This window comes from Seriola dumerili, unplaced genomic scaffold, assembly GCF_002260705.1.
Source record: "Seriola dumerili isolate Sdu_G_001 unplaced genomic scaffold, Sdu_1.0 BDQW01000807.1, whole genome shotgun sequence".
In the NCBI taxonomy this organism is placed as follows: domain Eukaryota; kingdom Metazoa; phylum Chordata; class Actinopteri; order Carangiformes; family Carangidae; genus Seriola; species Seriola dumerili.
Window position 1 is genome coordinate 2825196 of NW_019175062.1, and position 21344 is coordinate 2846539.

General features: G+C 41.1%; 1 protein-coding gene across 1 annotated transcript; it reads right to left on the bottom strand.

The window, feature by feature from the left end:
* Window positions 1–123: 123 nt before the first annotated feature.
* Window positions 124–20240, bottom strand: LOC111237098 (adhesion G protein-coupled receptor A1-like). Its single transcript, XM_022766065.1, has 6 exons — window positions 20160–20240; window positions 11040–11167; window positions 6873–6996; window positions 3918–4069; window positions 1860–1955; window positions 124–1771 (listed from the first exon to the last, which is right to left on the bottom strand). The coding sequence occupies exons 1-6, from the start codon at window positions 20160–20162 to the stop codon at window positions 280–282; spliced, it is 1995 nt and encodes a 664-aa protein (XP_022621786.1). The 5' UTR covers window positions 20163–20240; the 3' UTR covers window positions 124–279.
* Between the last annotated feature and the right edge of the window lie 1104 nt (window positions 20241–21344).

Here is a 21344-nt window from a genome sequence, read left to right on the forward strand (position 1 = left end):
CCAGACAATACTGACTGCAACTTTAAACTGCATGGAGCAGAAAATTAATTCAACATTAATTTAACTGTTCTTGAAGATTCCTCATAAAAACACACAATTTGTAACACACAAAGATAACTTTGTTATAAAGGGTTCTGAAATGTTGTCAAGATACAAGGCCCCACTGAAAGTTCAACTTGTAATTTAAGGGCAAAGTTGAAGGCAGTGAGGCCCAAACACTTACGGAATAATTTGATTACAGGGCTGCTGTAAGGTCTCACACATACAAGCATAAGAAAATTATACAGTGGTTTCATTTCTCCAAGGGCCAGTTCGTATGTTTCTTGTGGCGTCTGAACCAAATAGGGCATCCTCCTGCAGGCTCCTGTTTCGGCTGATGGCGCCTCGTAGGCTGACAGTGGCGTGCTGCCGAGGCAGAGTATTTCTGGGGAAACCTTTCTGCTCCACCTCTTCACAGAGATTATCCCTTTCTTTGTCTGTTGTCTTTGACATGCAGCTATAAGCATCTTGCTGATACTGCAAGGTGAAGGGATCGGGTTTCTCACAGCAGCTTGTGGTGGAAGAATGATCAGCTGAGCTGTACATGTGCCACTGGCAGGCGTGGATCCCATGAGAAGGCAGGAGGAGGCTGTGACAGGAACTGATGCTGTCATGCATGTTGTGTGCATGGCTGTGGCAGGAAGTCATTATGTCTTGTACACTGTGGCAGGAGGTCTGGCGTTGTAAGCTCTGGCAGGAAACCAGCTGTTTATCCAAGTGAGGACTGAGGCAGGGAAGCTGGATGTCTGGGTGTGGGCTGTTGGAAACCAGTGGTGAGCCTTCAAGATGGTGTGCAGCATGAGGGCTGTCTAGGTGTGAGCTGTGCACACTGCCATCCATACTGGTGGAAGCCATGTGAGAACGGTAGTCCTGGAGGCATGGGCGTGGGCGGTTGAAGGAGCGTGACTTTGTTCTGTCAGTAAGGCAGCTCTGCAGGGGCAGAACAGGATAAGGAAGTTCGTCAGGAAGTGACTGTTGATGTGGTGAGGGCATTGGCTCAGTGAGAGGTGAGATGGGGGTTGTAGTGACAGGACTCATCACAGCCACACAGCATGGACCTGTGTGGTTGGGTGTGGGGCTCTGGGGAGATGCCGTCCTTTTATGGTAAGAAGTCTGCACAAGGTGAGGAGAGAGCAGCGGCTGCTTGCCTGAGCATGGGGAGTTTAGGTGGCAGTGAGGCTGATGGAGCCCCTGCCTCTGGCTCTTTCCACCTCCATTGCTGTCCTCTGTCTTGGACTTAGTGGGGCAACAAGCCCACCAGCTATGCCACACATCATCGCGTTTGGCACAGTGTTGGATGAGAAGAAAGAGTCCCAGAGTGACACAAAAAGCCCCATAGAGGCAGCTGAATATCATATCCAGGAAATGCCCCAGTGATACTGCCAATCCCCCGAAAGCCCAGGTAGCCAGGAACAGAAAGAGGGTGAAGGCTGTGGCCCGGACCTGAGATTTAAATGAGTGCTCATTGGCCAGCACTGATACACCAGTAGCAAATGGTGGGCAGTCCCCAGCAGGTCCAGAAGCTCCACCAGTGTCTGTGTGGTAGTGATGGTTTGAATCACTGGATGACAACTGCTGCCGCTCCTCACTGAGAATTTGCAGCTCATACTTCCTCTCTGGGTGGCATTTGAGCTGGATGTAGGTGCACAAGAGGTACACAGACATGACTAAGACCAGAAGAGTCATGGGAGCATAGAAACCTCCCAGACTTGGTTCCCATGCCATCCAGCAACTGAAAAAGACACAGAGACATAAACATAAATTTATTTTATTTAACCATGAAAGCAGTGAATGTATGCTCAAATATAATGAGTACTTACTACAAAGCATCATCCCTGCTGCCATAGTTATCCATACCAAATGCTGCTGTGACTCCAACAATTATGAGAGGGATTCCATCACTAACAAGATAAAATCTGCAAAAAAGTGAAAAATATCAAGTACAAATGGTGTTTTGGAAATTTTGCAGGGTAACAAGTGAGACATAAGAAAATCTAGCTGAATCAAAGGATAGTAGCTCATCAAATTAAACTACTCTATAATTTACTTTCCAATTTGTGGTTAAGGCAGTTAAGGCAGTTACATGCTGTTGGTGGGTTGGGGCACCCCACTGATTCAGACTGAAATATACAGTGGCTTCAGAAAAAATTCAGACCCCTTCACTTAACTGTGTTGTAGATTTCATTTCAAATAGATAAAAAGTTTTCTTCAAGGACCTCTCTGTATTTGGCTGCATTCTTCCTTCCCTCAGTTTTGACCATCTCTCTGTCCCTGCTCAGGAAAAGCCCTCCACAGCATGATGCTGCTCCCACCATGCTGGTGCCAGGTGATGAGCAGTGCCTGGTGTTCACCAGATGTTTGGAGTCCTGCCCAGAGAGTTCAGTTTTTGTCTCATCAGAGAAAATCTTTTTCCTCATGCTCTCAGAGTCCTTTAAAAGCTGTTTGACAAATTGCAGCAGGCTGCTATATGCCTTTTACTCACAGTGGGTTCTCTCTATCCACTCTACTGTAAAGGTCTGATTGATGGAGTGCTGCTGAGATAGTCGTCCTTCCAGTAGGTTCTCCGTTTCTTTAGAGTGATCATTGGTTCTTGGTCACCCCCTTGATCAAGGCCTTTCTTTCCTGGTTACTCAGTTTGGCTGGATGGCCAACTCTAGGAAGAGTCCTGGTGGTTCGAAACTTCCATTTCACAGTTATAGAGGCCACTGTGCTCCTGGGAGCTGATCTATGCCTCACCACAATTTTATTTAATCACAGAGGTTGACAGAGAGTTCCCTGGACTTCATTGCCTGGTTTTTGTCCTGACAAAAAGTGTGAATTGTGGGACTTTATATACACTGGTGTGAACCTTTTTAAACTATTTCCAATCAATTTGCTGCAGGTGGACTTCAAGTTCTAGATACATCTGAAAGATCAATAAAGCCAACAGTTGGGGCGTCGCATAGCGCAGTGGGTTACGCAGGCGCCCCATATATAGAGGCTACAGTCCTCGCTGCAGCTGGCCCCCAGTTCGACTCCCGCTTCGGACAGCCCTTTCCTGCATGTCATTCCCCCTCTCTCTGCCTCCCCATTTCCTGTCTCTCTACTGTCCTGTCCATTAGAGGCACAAAAAGCCCCAAAAAAATTTTAAATAAATAAATAAAGCCAACGGGAAGCACCTGACCACAGTTTGGAGCCACAACAAAGGGTCTGAACACTGTAAATGAGAGATTTCAGTTCTTGATTTTTAATGTTTAATGAATTTCATGTAGTCATTATGGGTTATTGAGTGTAGGCTCATGGGCAATTTATCAACTTAAAATTAAATCTACAAACAATAAAATGAAGGCACACTGTATAAAGTGGAGCTTGATTCACTGGGACATGAGGCATCAGCTACAAACAATATGTGATATAAAATTCTCTTGTATGTAATTAAATAACTTAGTTGTAAGATTTGTTAAATTTCACATTTTTCTCAGTCATTTAACATTGATTGCCTTCACAGCTTTTCACACTGTCATAGTGCACTGAGATTTGTCAGTTGATGCTGAAAGGGTAAGAGCAAATAGGAGTTTTTCCAGGTCTGCACTTCTGCAAGGACTACGAAGATGAATTGAATCAGTTGGCTTAACACTCCATCATTTGCTTTGTGAAAATCAGCAAGAGAGAAAGATGTCTAAGGGCACTACCAACATTGCTATAATCCTTTCTTTGCGATACAGTTAAATATCTTTTAAGCTGTCTTTCATCAGGCTCTCCTTTCATTTTTGAAAAGCAGGTTACTGCTTGTTGACAGAACACCAGTTACGATTAATTTACACTGTATTGTTTAGTGATTTAATCAGAACAATGTGCTTTTGTGTGAATTAACATCTGCTTACCATCTTATGGCTTACCTGAGGATGGTTGGTTTGGTGCGAGTCTGGGCCAGCCCATTCCTGTTCTGGGCCCGAAGTGGGTCTTTGGACACATCTTTACAGATGTTCCTAGCAGTAAACGTCAGCCACATCATGGTAGACAAAGAAGCATAGTGGAGCACAATGCCGACCTAACACCGAAAAAGATGCAAAGGGACATTATTAAAAGCAACACATGAATGTAAGATAGTTGGGTAATCACCATACCACAAATTGTGCCCTCTCCTATTACTTTTGAATCATGCTGCTAACTGAATAGAAATGCATTACAATATGTCCACTGAACCAACTTTGCTTTGCTTTATCAAATTCTTTTTGCACTGGTCCACTGATCTATACAGATATTGTGATAACATTTAAACCACTTTGGTTAGAATACAGCAAAACTGTACAGATACAGAATCTCAAGAGAAACTTGTGTGTTTTTGTGTGATGCATGGTGGTTCTGCACAGCCACATAGGCCTATGGTACAGTGCTCATACAAAGTATTCACTTCTACTTAAAAATATTGATTCAGAATTTTTAGCCCACTCACAGTGAGGCTTTAAGCATGACTGTGGTTCGTTTCTTTGTCATGGGTGAAATATTGGATGAATTATTATAAATTTGGTAAAGCCATGCATGTTCCCCACAACTTGGTTTATGACAAAATACCTGCAAAACTAATATCTACCAATTAACAGATGCTAGAATAATAACACGCTAAATTCTGTTGTTTCTGTTTGCCATGTTCAGCTAATAATATTGTTCAAAATACTCCAGCAACAGCCTTTCTCACAGCAGACATTGATTTGTAGTAGGAAAAACACGTGTTACTAATAGTTTGAACAATTTTATTAAAGTGCTAGTTCACTGATTAGGTTTGCATTATATCTTTGTTAGGTTGAGGTAATTTATGTCTCGAGTTCATGAATGTACTGTAGTTTTAGCATGTATCTGCTTGTGTATAATTCTGCAGTTCTACATCTGTTTGCACTAGCTCTGACAGTTCATCCTTGTTGCTATTTTTTTACAGAGGAAGCTCATTTGTTCCTCAGGTATGAGGGTTAAACCAGGAGATGGTTAGCTTAGTTCAGCATATGTGTAAAAAAGTGTGGTTTGTTAATTAATGACTTTTGGTGGTGTTGGTGAGGCTAGCTGTTGTATGGAGCCCCCATGTGGACTCAATTTACCACAATTCTGCTCTTATCACATTCCAGGGTGACCTCTGCCCAGAGACTCAGGATTTACATTATGCCATTGGTAGAGCAACCCAGGGACCTGTGATGTAATTTTATTAATAAAGCTGGTGGTCACACTAACTTTGATCTCTCTCTGCTGTGCCATGGCACCTGAACAGTCAGCTTTTTGAAAAAATGGTGGACCTGGCCAGAGATGCCTTGTTTTGTTTTGTATCTGTACATGTTCACAAAAACACTTCTTCCTTTGTGTAACCTCAGCGCTCATCATTCGTTCACAGATTTTATTCACACTCTCTTTTTTTTAGTAATGCAAATCTTTTCTATGCATGTACAAACTTGCACTAATGCACTAATTTTGTAAACAGCACCTAAACAGCACCGTTATTATTCAATTTGTATTTGTTTATTTCTCAGTGTTTTTTTTTTATTATTACTGAGGTATGTTGCGCATGTTTCATGCTTATCCATGAAAATTGATGTCACCTATAGCAACGGAGTCACACTCTTAGCTCTGGAGTTTTCACTTTTCATTAGTAAAAGTTGGTCTCATCAGCTTTGTAAAGAGGACTTTTAGTGTGACTTAGAGCTATGATAAAATGCCTACGGGCCTAGTATTCTAGCATTGCCATAGTGAGTATAAGGAAGCGTAGCCTCGGTAAGTGGTATGGGTTGGGACACTAAGGAAATGATTCCAGTCAGATAATCTTTGAGGTAGGAGGAAAGCTTATTTATTACAAAACTTGTTAAACAGGTGTGGCCTGGCTGTCAGCGTATATGTGTGGTCTGAAATCAAGCATAAAGCACATAACAGGAACATGAAATATAATGAAATGGCCCTTTAAACATAAATCCAACAATAGAAATTGCTGTTAATTATAATGTGTGTTAAATACGCCACTATTCAGCGCATTGGCCTAATATTAACATGAACAACTGCTGATACATTTAAGATAGTTACAAGGTTATTAAGCTAGCAATCCGTCAGCAAGCATGATAAAAGTACAACAGAGCAGGTTAGCGAGTCTAATGCATAATTATTCCCAACAGAAATGTCACAACTTACATTTATATCCTTCACGCACACAGTAAAGGACAGTCCAGAGTATTGTCCCTCGGCAAGTTTCACCGTCACAACTGCATGGAAAGACTCTTCTCATCAACTACGGCTCCGCTCGTTAACTACAGTACCGCTTGTTAACTGCTGCACTCTGTATGATGGGCGGGGCTGTATGTCGGGAGTGAGGGAAGGAGGAAGAGTCTGTATGCTTGATAAGGGGCAAAACTGGTAGGCTTTTGTACAGTGAGCTGCTGCTAGCATTTAGCTAAAAGCAACACACTGCCTAAAAACAGCCTCAGCCACAGCATGACTTACTGAAGATTCAGTGTAAAAACTTCTAAACAGCCAATGAGGCTGAATACCTTTTATAGATACTGCACTGCATATTTTAACCAGAGGAAATTTTGCACCTAAACAGACAGTTAATAATGTGAATCAACCCTTGCAAATTTAAGCTGAATGATTAACCAAATCTTTAACACTGTCCTTCATTTGATTCCTTTTTGATGAAACTCAATACCTCACTTGTCAAATCAGGTGGCACCTTGTTTGAGGCCCATTTGTCAGTGACCTCACGACTGACAGGAACTGCCTGACCAACAACTGAGCAGGCCTCAAGCTCTCTCAGGACCATCACATTTTGCAGGCAACATAAAAATATCACCAAACTAATCAAGTAGGGAAAAAAAACTTACAATCTGACACACAAAAGGTAGGTTGATCTGATTGATGCCCCCGGCAAAAACTCCAAATGTTAGTCCTGTGTGGAAGAGGAAGTTGAGGAGTGTGTGCCAGCCATTCCTGCTGATGCGGATCACACTGCAAACAATGAACAGAGTTAAGTTAAGTTACAATATGAATAAAGTGAATGAATATAGTAGTATACACTATTTTTTTAATTTTAAAGCTCCCCCTAAACGTCTCAGGGAGGCTTTCTATGGAGCCCTTTTTCAGTCCTTTTCAGGGGAGCCAAGCGTCATGGTTAAGCCTCATGCCATCAAAGCTACTCTCTTATCAAGCTATTCAAATAATAAGATCGCAGGTTATGGAGCTCATTTTCAAGCAAGCGCTTCACCCTAAGTAACGTAATATGCCTATATCGATTATCTGAACTCAAGCACACATTAAGTATTTTATATTTTTATATGAACCAGAATCAGAATTTGGAATTCTTTCATATTTACATAATGTCTAACTATGTTTTATCAGTAGCTACCATGGAAGTCGAACATTGCTCGTGGACTGCCATTTTGAAGACTTGAGTTCATAATTTTTGCGTCGCCATCTTGGTTTTTGAAACCACAGAAATGTATTTGGATGAGAAGGCAGAGCTGAGGAGGAGTGAGGGCTAGAACTGACATGTTCTGTACTCTATCCCGATATCAGGCAGGTCGCCGTGTGGTACAGTTGGTCAATCACATGCCCTATGCATACCCTGCTCATTCTATTTTTCCCTAAATGGGGCCATAATTTATTTATATATTAAAAAATAAATAAATTAGTGTAAATTCAAACATTCACATGTTTCAATTGATAAGAAAACATACTTTTAGATGTATGTTGCATTAAGAATTTGCAAATGGAAATTTATCATTAATATATATTGTCACAATATACAATTCATCACATAGATATTTCATCATGTTTAAGTTTTATTGTGGTATTTCACGCATGTTATACTTTTATCTGCTCAAATATTTAGAGGACATACAGTATATGTGATAATTATCGCCCTATAGGAACACATATTGCACATCATTCTTACATAGGGTTATTTGTCATATATGTTACATTTTTATATGAGCAATTGTCCCCATTTGCCCATCTTGTGGAATGTTCATCAGTAAGAGATTCAATAGTAGGGTACTCGCAATGCGTCAGACTTCAGCTGACATATGGCCCACGTGTTTTCAATAGTGTTTGGATTCTGTAATCAGATATCGAGATCCCTTCATTTATCGGCTGCAATGCTACAATTCCTCACAATAGATCCTCCTCATTTCAGCTCAGGTTCATCAGTCCTTAATGATACATGTTTTCTGGTGGTGCATTCCCTGATCATTGCAGTTTTTTGTTTTTTGGAGTGGAACGATTTGTTAGCACTGATCTCCTTCATTGTACTGTTAAAGATATATTCATCCTGTTAATTATAGAGACGGCATCCGTAAACGTTTCTTACATCGCCTGACATTAGTGCTATTTTGTAATAAGATCTCATACATATAAGTCATACGGTTACCCATACATATGACATATGGCAGTGGTCCTACTCTGGTCATCACTCATGTAAATTCAACTGGTGGTGGATGTCCCTGGCATACTTAATACACTCTGTAAAATCATCATTCTTTTATATCTTTTAGTTTTGGTCGGCTCGGCACATCAGGTTACAAGACCACTTTCATCATCATGGTCATCTTTGCCTCAGCATGTTCTATGCCATACATGCATAACTCTGTTCTCAGTTCAGCCACCATTGTCGGACCTTAATGTTACTTTTGCATTTTATTTAAGTTAGTCTCACTGTTCTAATTTCTGTTCAGACTTATGACCTTTCTATTTCAGTATGATCCTCACTGAACTTTTACTACATCATTGTCTTCGTCTTTTCTCACCTTAATTTCTTTAGTGTTAGACTTTATATTTCTTTAACCATTTCATTTAAGTGACATACTGACCTTAATTTCTAACAAGCTCATGTAATTTCATTTATGATTTTCATCTCTGTCTTGTCTCGTTTTTCATGTCGCATATTTTGAATTTGTCTAGCATCCTACCACATCTTCAATTTTCAATTCATTCTAGAATGCTGCTTGCCATAATTTATTTCAGGCCTATAGCAACGTCATCTTCAGTTAATGCTAACGCGACCTCTTCCATGAATTATCTTTATGAATTTATGTAACCATTACATACTCCTTTCAGCATGCATTTCTCTGCGTAACCTTTTTGTTACCTAATTTACTAGATGTCCTCTGCTGCAGTAAGGTAAGTATCGATTTATCTCTCTGGTCTGTCATTCTTCCTTTTGCTTTCTTTTTGGGGGGTTTCCCCAAATTTTGCACAGCCTCACCCCCTTATGTCATATTTCTCTCTTTGCACGTGGCAATTAAACTTTATTCGTTAAGCAAATGAGTCTTTCCTGATTGAAATGAAGCTTAGCACAAGTTCTATCAGGAAGACTATCTATATTCTCCCACATGCACATACAGTAGGCCTATGTCTACTCATCGAACGAGTGAGCATGCAAGAGAGAGAGAAAGAGAGATTTATTTGTGTATTATAGCGCTAAAGTTAAGACACAAACACCACAATAAAACTCTGATTAGCCTCCTACCACATGCATTTCAAAGACCAACCAACAGGCCTTAAAAACAACAACAGCAGCTAAATAACAGCCTACAATATACTCTTACATAATATGTTGAAAATCCCAGAGAAACGTGCAGTAAAAATCGTCATTAGGTAACAGATTCCCTCATTTAGCATCATTATCATGAGAACAGTTGCTTCACTAACTACCAGAGTAATTACGATATGCAACAGCAAGACCAAACCAAGCTGCTACAATAAACAATCAAAAAACCTCATGAGACAATAAAATGAAATAGTAGTCCTGCCTATTTGAAGTTCATTCTGCGTCTGAACATTAATCACATTAATAACATTAATTAAACTATTGCAAAACGGCCTCTGCATCAATTCCAATATCATGATGGATGTTCACCAGTGCTCCACATCAGCAGTGTCAACACTGGGCATCAAAGCACCATATACTCCTCCTTTTATCTCCTGCTCTCTTCTTCAATCTCACTCATAACGTTAGTGGATGCAGCCACAAAATAAGACAGGATCTCCTGTTGTCACTATTTTATTTTCAAGTTGTTAAAACAAACAAAATTATTTAAAAAAATGTAAGCACAGTGCAAACAGACTTATGGTGCCACTGCTGGGGGGGCTGGTTTGAGTATTAAATCCATGTGTTTTAAGGCTATGAAAAACATCATGAGACAGGATTTTAACTTTTCAACAAAATTGTTCCAAATTAATCAGGAATGTGCACTTGCACGTTTTTTATTGGCAAACGCAATGTTTTGGGAGGATGTTGCACTGTGTTGTGGCAAAGGTTTAATCAGTTCAGTAAAGAAGCTGATTTTTTTTTTTCAGATTTTTACCATTTTATGCTGATGACACTAAAAAACCCACAGATGTTTAGGTTTAGATTTAAACATTTTATTGCTCACCTTTTACATCAAATCCACTGAGTACCGAGAAAACAAGTAGGCCTACTAGAATTTTGTTGGGAGGCGGAGGCAGCATGAAATTTGACGGAGGCAGCTGCCTCGCAATTCTCTATGCAGAAAAAACCCTGTATTAGAGACACTATGAAACTATCTGCCTACTGAACTTAGACACACAAAACTTTTCTCTTTGTGACAGCTTTTGGAAATGTCTGACAAAGCTTCATATCTATACTGTTATATTCCTGTTTTTTCTTATAAATTTTATTGTTTTTACTTCCTTTACTTACTCATGTTCTTTTTCCCCTTTTTTTGGTTTTAGTTTTTTATAAAGCACTTTGTAACAGTGTTAAGACAAGTGCTATATAAATAAAGCCTATTGTTATGACTATTATTATTAACGTGTCAGTCTGGAAAGTTGCAAAATATGTCAGATGTAAGCCCCAGCAATTCCACCATTGTAGAGGGAGTCTGAGACACTTAGAGGCAATAGAGCCATATACTGAGACCTTTACATCCACCAATAACTCTTTCAACATATATACTGTATGGACACGTGACTATTGTATTAAGATAGACTTGAAAAATGTGAAACAATCCTTAAACAAATGTTCTTCTCACCTGTGGTGAACAATATAGGTCATGATGGAGACAAGCAGACAGAGCAGCATGACTGCAGTGCAGGCATACACCACTGGATGCAGGTAATCCCCAGGGTATGGTGGGAATGACAACACTCTCTTCAAATCCTGCGAATGACACAAGTTTACAAAGAGAACAATGCAGAATATAACGTGTCTTATAAAGTCATTGCTTAAAATGATCTATTAGAATGGAGAACAAAAATCACCCTGACACACAGAGACATTATTCTGTTGTTCAATGAAAAAACAATTCTTTAACAACTGCTTTAGTCCAGCCAAAAGCTATAACAAAAGTGTCAAGGTGGTCCTGCACTGATCTAAGCTAGTTCAGGACTTTGTCAGGAGTATATTGTTGCATTTTTCTGCTTACTTTATTCAGTTTCAAGGAACAGTTTGAACATTTTGGGAAATATGCTTTGTTTTCTTTCTGATAATGAGATAAGATAGATACTGTATATGTGTTAAATTTGTAGGTGGAATCAGAATGCGGTTAGCCAAGCTTGGCATGAAAACTAAAAGGCCCCCCTTTTAGTGCTGCTAACCTAGACCATTCCATAATTCAGAAACACACTTACAAAAACATCAAAAGCTCACTGATTGACAAGTTGTATTCTGTTTGTTTTTTCTGTTCACGCTGCATCTACAGTATTTCTTTACGAACATCATTTTATCCATGCATCTATGACATCTGTGCAGCATGTCACCACAGTGGCTAAGCACATGTTCTGGTATGTACAATGTTTACAATGGTAACAAATGTGGTCATGGGTGTAAAGTAAAAGTAAAGTAAAACCCATTGACCCATAGTGTATTTTTGTGGTCCTACATTTTACTTACAGTGATTGTGTGTTGGTCTTCCATAATGTGGGTGACCTACCACGCTGCTGCTCTGCTAACATTGCTTGTGCTATGCCTCCTGTGTGGACACAATGTCACATCGAAATCTACAAATTTACAGTATCATACAGGTACTGCTCACTAGTTGTAAACATCTGAATCTTTATCATCTCTACAATCCTTCCCATAGGCCTATGATATGAAAGTGGCACAAGTCTCCAGAAAGCTGTGTACAGTCACTACACCTGGCTGTTGTTCACCAAGAGATAGTTACAGCAAATGACAACCCCCAAAACCACAAACCTTCATTTTTACATTTCCGTTGCTGCACAAGTAAAACAAACAAAATGTAGCATGTTAACCAGTGAGCTTTAGAGGTGTTGGTAGGTGTGTTTCTGAACTTTGGGCAGAGTAAGGCTAGTTGTTTCCCCTGCTCCCAGTCTGTATGCTAAGCTAAGATAACCATGTCTTCATTCCAGCATTGTACTTAAACAGACATGAGATTGATATTCATCTCCTCATCTCACTCTCTGCAAGAATGTGTATTTCCAAAAATGTCTGACTATTCCTTTAATAATAACATGACACCAACATGCTGTTATAAGCGAAGAGCTTTAAATTGCTTATAAAAGAAAGTAATCATGTTTCCTCTCTGCATATAGACAGTGCTGCTGCATGATCAGTATTCATAGCATCCAGCCTCACTCATGCTAGTCAGAATGACTGCATGAAGCCTGGAGACTAGCTGCTGGAGGTTAGACTGCGCTGCATGTTTCCAAAACCCTGCATAATTACGCAAGCCTCTTTCAGTATGAGTGCATCAATGAAATCTCCTGACATGGCACCCAGGGTCACTGGAAAAATAATTATATATACAGATCTTTTTCTTTTAACCGCTTTAGACTGCATTATCTCCTTGTTTATTTGGGCTGGTAAGCATGCGAGAGTCGGTAGATCATTATTACAAAGGAGCAGATCCCATGGAGGGCTTGGCCTGCCTAGTCATTAGCCTAGTCATTAGCAGCCCAGTCTACTACTGGGCTGCTAATATTCACAAGATTATGCTTGGGTTTTACCTCAGAGCAACTTGTGCCAGATCGAAGCTAAGTCATGCTCCTCTTCCTCGCTCCAGGCCCTGGCTTGTGGCAGCCTTCCTCTCTGTCCCTCCCATTTCACATCCAATTCCATAGTATTTGGCATGTTGAAAATTTGGGCAAAAATTAGGCGCCACCTCAGTTGGCTCACTCTCCCTCAGACAACTCCTATTTGTAATCATTTATTCGTGCCTGCTAAAATTGACTCTCAAAAGAGGAGTGGTCTCTGCTATCTGAAAGACATGTATATAAATGAGTTATTTCCTAGTTTTGAACAATTGCGTGCAAACTTCAAACTAAACAGCTCAGATTTCCTTAGATATTTCCAGCTACGTGACTTTGCGAGGACCCACTCTTCCCTGTTTCCTCAAATCTCACCCCCAAGTGGAATATATCTTATTCTCAAAGCTTTTTATAACCTTCTCTCGCCATCTATTGAACCTGTTGTTAACAAAATTAGGGCCAGCTGGGAGAACGAACTGCGATTACCCTATCGGATTACTTCTGGCAATTCCTCATCCATTTGTGTCAGACTTAGCCTAATACAATTTAAAGTATTATACAGAATTCACTATAGTAAAGCCAGGCTTGCCAAGCTCTACCTGGGCAGATTAGATGAGGGAAGCAATAGATTAACTCAGACTCCCTGTGACTTGACCCACATGTTCTGGTCATGCCCCAAATTGTCCAGCTTCTGGCAGTCATTTTTGACACAATCTCAAGGATTTTGAATCTGAAAATCTTTCCATCCACCCATATAACTATTTTTGGTTGCCCCCCAGATGAAATCAAAGCAACAGCGACTCAAGTGAAGGGGAATATGGGATGGGAAAAATGAAAATGATTCATTCATTGCTATATCGGGGGATTTTAACCATGTCACTCTCACCTGACTGGTTTCACTCAGTATGTTGACTGTCCCACAAGGGAAAATAAGACACTTGATCTGTTGTATGCAAACGGTAAGAATGAAAGTGGAGGTCTGGTTCTGCTTGTGAACAATAGATGGTGCAACCCCAGTCACATCACAGTGAAGGAGAAGATCTGCTGTCGGGATATTGAACTGTTGGCAGTTGGTCTTAGATTGTACTATGTACTGAGGCAGTTCTCACACATCGTCGCCATTGTTGTTAACATTCAACCACGAGCAGATCCTGCAGTCGCATGTGACATCATTCACGAGACTGTTGCGAGAGTACAGACAAAGCACCCTGATGCATTCATTGCAATATTGGGGGATTTGAACCATGTCACCATCACCTCTCACCTGAATGGCTTGACTTAGTATGTTGTGTCCCACAAGGGAAAATAAGACACTGGGTCTGTTGTATGCAAATGTCAAGGAGGCCTACACTGCTTCAGCTCTACCACCACTTGGCAGATCAGATCATAATCTGGTTTTTCTTCAGCCTTCCTATAAGCCCCGTGTTCTGAGGCATTCACGAACTGGACCACGGAGGCCAGTGAGTCTCTAAAAGACTGTTTCGGAATTTACTGTTGGAGTCACAGGAAAATGATAAAAGCAAGGACCCTGACCTTGATAGAATGGTTGAATGTACCACTGACTACATTAACTTCTGTATGGACACTGTAATACCAGCAAGGACTGTACACTGCTTTCCAAACAACAAACCCTGGATCACCAGTAACATCAATACCCTCTTCAACCAGAAAAAGGAGGCCTTCAGGGATGGAGACAGGGAGAAACTCAGGTGTGTGCAACATGAGCTGAAGAGGAGATTAAAGTAGGTGACTACAAAAAGAAAGTGGAGAGGAAGCTACAGCACAACAACACCAGAGAGATGTGGAAGGGGATGAGGACCATCACTGGCTATAAAGAGAAGAACAGCCAGGCAACATCAGGTGATGTGGACAAGGCCAATGAGTTCAACCTGCAAAAGGTTTGACACAGCCTCAACTGTTCTCTCTCTCACTGCTTCAGCTGCAACTCCCTCCACACTAGGGTCAAGTCTCCTGTCCTTTACTCTGCTATAAAGGACCGAAGACTTGACCCTAGTGTGGAGGGGTGAGGGCGGAGGTCAAGAGGCTATGTCCTGGAAAGGCAACAGGCCCAGATAGTGTGTGTTCGAGGCTGTTAAAGGACTGTGCAACCCAGCTGGCTGAGCCTTTCCAGAGGATCTTCACCTTAAGTCTACAAACAGGGAGGGTCCCGTTCGTGTGGAAAACATCATGTCTTGTTCCGGTACCTAAAGTGGACCGACTTGCTGAGATAAATGACTACAGACCGGTGGCCCTCACATCACACATCATGAAGACCCTGGAGCGGCTGCTTCTCCACCTTCTGAGGCCACAGGTTGAACATGCACCAGACCCCCTACAGTTCGCCTACAAATGGATGAGCCAGGTAGTTACATGAGGATTATGTTCTTTGATTTCTCAAGTGCATTTAACACCATCCAAACCCCCATTCTTAAAGACAAACTGGAAGGGATTGGGGTTGATCCCTGCTTCACGTCCTGGATTGTAGGATACCTGACAAGACGACCACAGTACGTCAGGCTGGGTAACTGCGTCTTAGGGACAGTCATGAGCAGCACTGGGGCTCCACAGGGGACTGTTCTGGCTCCGTTCCTGTTCACCCTGTATATGGCCGACTTTAAATACAACTATGAGTCCTGTCACATCCAGAAATACTCAGACAGCTATTGTGGGGTGTAGCACAAATGGGCAGGAAGAGGAGTACTGGGATCTGAAGATGGCCTTCAGTGAATGGAGCGACAAGAACTGCCTCCTTCTGAACACCTCCAAGACCAAGGAGATGGTCATGGACTGTATGTCTAGGCCCAACCTTCAGCCAGTCAACATTCAAGGGAAGGACACTGAGGTGGTGCACACTTATAAATNAAAGACAAACTGGAAGGGATTGGGGTTGATCCCTGCTTCACGTCCTGGATTGTAGGATACCTGACAAGACGACCACAGTACGTCAGGCTGGGTAACTGCGTCTTAGGGACAGTCATGAGCAGCACTGGGGCTCCACAGGGGACTGTTCTGGCTCCGTTCCTGTTCACCCTGTATATGGCCGACTTTAAATACAACTATGAGTCCTGTCACATCCAGAAATACTCAGACAGCTATTGTGGGGTGTAGCACAAATGGGCAGGAAGAGGAGTACTGGGATCTGAAGATGGCCTTCAGTGAATGGAGCGACAAGAACTGCCTCCTTCTGAACACCTCCAAGACCAAGGAGATGGTCATGGACTGTATGTCTAGGCCCAACCTTCAGCCAGTCAACATTCAAGGGAAGGACACTGAGGTGGTGCACACTTATAAATACCTAGGTGTGCACCTGGACAGTAAACTGGACTGGTCCCTGGACACGGATTCCATCTACCGGAAGGGGCAGAGCCAGCTCTTTTTCCTCAGGAGGCTCAGCTCCTTTGACGTCTGCAGTGAAATGCTGCACGTTTTATCAGTCAGTGGTGGTCAGTGTACTTTTTTATGCTGCAGTCTGCTGGGGCAGTAGCATGTCCGACATGAACACAAGGAGACTGGACAAGCTGGTAAAAAAGGCTGGGTCTGTGCTTGGCAGGAGTTTGGACTCACTCAGGACTGCTGTGGAGAGACGCATGCAATGTAAGATGGAGGTCATCTGGACAATACCAACCATCCTCTCTACAACATTCTGGCAGCAGCTATAGGTGCAGCAAACATCTCATCTCACTGCACTGAAGAACAGGGAGGTTCAGGAGATCCTTTATTCCCACTGCCATCAGGCTATACAACTCCTCAGCCAAAGGATGTGAATTAATCTAATTATTATTGTTTATGTATTATTAACTGTTTTTATTCATTATTATTATTATTATTATTATTATTATTATTATTATAAACCACGAGTGAACAGACACATGAATTTCCCCTAGGGGATAAATAAAGTATCTATCTATCTATCTATGATGTCATGCCATAGCCATCCCTTCAACTGCTGCTGGTTAAAGTCCCTATTATTACATGAGTACTCAGTACTCATTACTACATTATTACATGAGTGCTCAGAAGTCATTACTATATTAATACATGACTACTCAGTAGTTACTACTACATCATTACATGAATACTCCGCAGTTATTTTGACGTTATTAAATGAGTACTCAGTAGTCATATAATAGCTATTACTACATTACTCACATTTACTGTGTAATGTGTGCTCAGTAGTCATCAATACATTGTTACATGAGTACTCAGTAGTCATTCTTACACTATTACTACATTATTACATTAGTACTCAGTAGTCATATAGTAGTTATTACTATATTATTAAATGAGTATTCACTAGTCATTATTACACTATCATTACATTAATACATGAGTACTCTGAAGTAATTACTATATTATTTCTACATTACTGCATGGGTACTCAGTAATTATTATATCATGACTACATTATTACATGAGTACTCAGTAGTAATTACCACATTATCACAAAAGTACTCATTAGTACTCAGATCTGTCAATAGATGCAGACAGACAGACATGCAGACAAACCTGCCAAAGTACTCAAAACCGCCTCTGTGGTAGTTCCTGCTACAGTAGGTGTCTCCTGGACCATGATGACACACACACACGGTGAAAACAATAACAGCCGCAGCGAGTAAATAAGCATTATTCCGAAAATTGTTTAAGTATTCCTTTAATGTACACTCTTGACTGTCATTTTAAGACAAATTTTGTCCTTTCAGGTGATGGCAAATCCATGAGGTTACCAACAAAAATTTTTTTTGCACTGTGAGTTAAATATATGTGCATTAATATTATTCTGCCACGCTCAGATGACTTAGCTGTGGAGGCAGGGATGTGGAGGACGCTTAGAGAAAGTGACTCATATACAGTAAGTGATGTGCATCTCCTGGACAGGTCTAGCATTCCTTCTGTGTTCAGAGGCAACCAACAGTTCGGCCCTCTCCTTCATTGGAACACACACTCTTACATGTGCATAATTCAAGCTGAAGATTCCTGTGAAGGCAGAAATCAAGAGCTAACTTGGCTCCGTCTTTACGACAGCGTCAACTCGCTTTTCCTTTGTGTTTCCAAGGCCTTGTATTTTAGAGACACTGTCATGTCTTCCTCCTCTCATCTCTCTCTCTCTGGGACAACATGCTCTCTCCTCACGCTCCACTGAACAAGCCATCTATTGGACAGAGCATGACTGAATAAATCCTTTGCAGTTTCTATAAAATTAGTAAATACAGGCATGCACACACAGCAGCAAAGATCAGTGCACACTACAGTCCACTTGTCTCAGATGTGCGACCACGCTCTGTGTCAAGATGTAAGATTTTGTAATGAGGATCCTTTGTTCTGCCTTTGATGCCTGTGCTTACTAGTAAACAGGATTTTTCTCATAGTGTCAAAGCTTTTCACCAGCCTAGAAATGTTACAGATCAAAGTTTATTTAAAAAATAGTAATACTTGCTTCTAAATACATTTTATTTGTCAAAACGTAAAAGCATTCCTTTGCTGTATTAATCCACAGAGGGTGAAAAAGTCTGTCCCTTGGTTTTGTTTCCTGCTGTCTATATTTCTAAGAGATGCAAGAGCTAAATTAAGCATTGAGGATTATCGATCTTGAGTGCATCAGACACATTTCATTAGTATCAGGGATGTCCTGAAGATGTGTTGGGGCTGGTCAAGGCATTCTTTAATTGAATGGTATCATCTACTACAAACCCTGATTTATTTTAAATACAGCTATGCTGCCTTCAAAGAGATAGATATATAGGCTACTTTATTGTCCGAGGGGGAAATTAGACTTGGGCTCTACAAAGCTGGAACCACATATGGGCTCACAACACTAGCAAACAGAAGACATTATAGAATACACACAAAATAATAATAATCATAACAATAATAGTAGATATAACAATAAAATACACCACTATAGTATATACTCAGTTATGATTGAGGTATAACTAGAGGTCTTTATGGGTCCAAACCTGTCTGAAACCTGCCCAGACCCAACATGCATAAATTAATTTTCATAATTCTAGATACATGATGGAAAAGGGAACCAAGGATAATTACACTGAAGAGCCTGGCCGATACATCAGCTGATATTAACTCACTGTAGATCAATATATAAATGTAATGAAATTCCAAAGATATGTTTTGAAACAATGTCACCATTCTGTAGTTTGTCTAGAGTTGTGAGAAGATTATTATCTGTAAATCTCCTGCTCATTAAAAAATAAATAAAAAAGTTAAAGTGGACATTCTCAAAAATCTTCATTTATGTTTTGGCTTGTGTTTTTAAACTCTCAAATATCAATATGAGTACAGCCTAGAAAATCCTGTCACAATCGGGTTATAGTAACAGCCCAAACAGCAGCAGCAGTGATGCTAGGACCCATGAAAACAAGACAAAATGCCAACCAAGCATAGTGGGCAACAAGTTGTGATTTGTCAGTTGTGTGGAGTTGGATAAAACAAACTGTGCAGCTGAGGCTGACCCATGAGTACTCCATAAAACTGGAATTGCCCACACTTTGCAAACCCCAAACCTCCAGTTTGTAAGGTTAAAAATCTGTGATCTTCAGGCCTGAGTCAGGATTATTTGAGTTATGTTCTCAGAGTTAACAAGGCACACAAATCCCTTCACAGCTGTTTTGCACAGGTTGAGTGGCATGGCTTTTAATTTGACTTTGACGTAAAATCAGGTTAGTCAAATTACCAGAAACATACTACTTATGCAGAGAAGAGACACAGGGAGATAGTAGGGGGCCATAGCTCATTTTTGCCCTGGGCCACTCCTGTGCATTGATGTGGCCCTGCTTTGCAAGCTGCACTGAGCCCGAAGCAACCAACAGTTTCAACTAATATAATCCAACCTCCGTTTTAAACCTCAGAATTGCTGATGCAGTGCAGTGCGGTGTCTTAGAATCACCTGAGAATTATTATCCTTAAAATGTCCCCTTAACTTGTAACTAGAAATATATATTGTTTGCACTGTAACCTTAATTTACGCTGGTATTAGTCAAATCTTATTTATACAGCCCAATATCCCAAATCATAAAATCCACTAAGGCTGATAGTAAGTTATGATTTTATTTTTATGTTAATACCCTCAGCTACACTGTTGCAAAAACACCATGTAGTCACAGATCAGTGTATAAAATAGGCGAATAATAAATAGCATAAGAACTCACCATGAGCCTTAGTGGAGTTAGACTTGAGTTGTGAAGCTCTGGTCTCTTCCGGAGGCCCCCGCTCCCCCCTTCGCTGCGCCCTGCGGGTCCATGTAGAGTATGATGATTTCAGCAGAGATTTTTAACTAGGTTGGTGTCTCAAACACTACTGTAGCAGCAGAGGATGATCAGATCACAGGGGTCTGTCCAGCAGATCAGTACTCTTCCTACAACTCCGCGGCTGCAGGAGCAGCGGTGACGGGCAGTCACGGCCTCCCGGTCCCGACTCCATCTGCACGGCACAGAAATCAAAGCAGAAGATTCGTCTGCCACTTAGACTTCCAGCTTAGAATGACATATGAGTGTGGGCGGTGGGAACGACGTCAGATCACGTTCAGAATCAGTTTGCTATGTAGTGACGACAGGTCCTGGTTTATCCGACAGCCTACAGCGACACACGGTTCTCATTTCTTTAGTAGAACAGCAAGGCTGGTAACAGCGTTTAACTCTACATGTGCGCTCTGACTGTTCTTTTGAATTAAGAATGAACAATTTCTCCAAATATGTTCATCGCAGTGAAGCTGTCAGTCAGTGGATCAGATGATAGACACATCTTAAATGTACTGAGGATATTTTGAGAAAAGAAGACCCCTAAATTACCTGCGGTGGCGTCTTTTCCACAGCTAAGCGCGAATCAGACCCTGTTCAATCCAGGTCAGTGGAGATAGTGGCTGCGCTCAATTTACCACTATCGATGTGCCGCATGTTACGTAGCGAGCAAGGGCGGGGAAACCCAGTTCAATACATTGGAGGCGGTACATAGGGCGGAGGAGGGTGTGACGTTTCATCCATCAGTTGATAACCACACAGCAGCTATAGCAGTCTAACGAGTCTTGTTGAGGATAATTTGTTATGAGAAAGTAGCCACCAGGTGGCCTAGCTATGTTCACACTCATGAGCTAATGCATACACGAATGCATGCAGGATGTGTCATGAATTCTTGTTGGGCACTATTAATAAATGCCCAAGTTGCTAAGATTTAGTGTCATTAGTTAACATATAACAAATCATCAGTGAATGAATGTTAAGCCACAGTTACTTCATACATAAATTGATACAGCACCAAATTAGCTGGGATCAAGTCACATATATGTAGCAATCAGAGGGGAGCCACTCTGAACAGGCCTCTTCTCACAGAATTATCAA

Excerpts from the sequence above, each read along its gene's own strand:
- LOC111237098 (XM_022766065.1), bottom strand. Across the intron at positions 6,997-11,039 it reads ACCTATATTGTTCACCACAG|TGTGATCCGCATCAGCAGGA; the intron begins GTGAGAAGAACA and ends CATTGTTTGCAG. Across the intron at positions 1,956-3,917 it reads ACCAAACCAACCATCCTCAG|ATTTTATCTTGTTAGTGATG; the intron begins GTAAGCCATAAG and ends ACTTTTTTGCAG.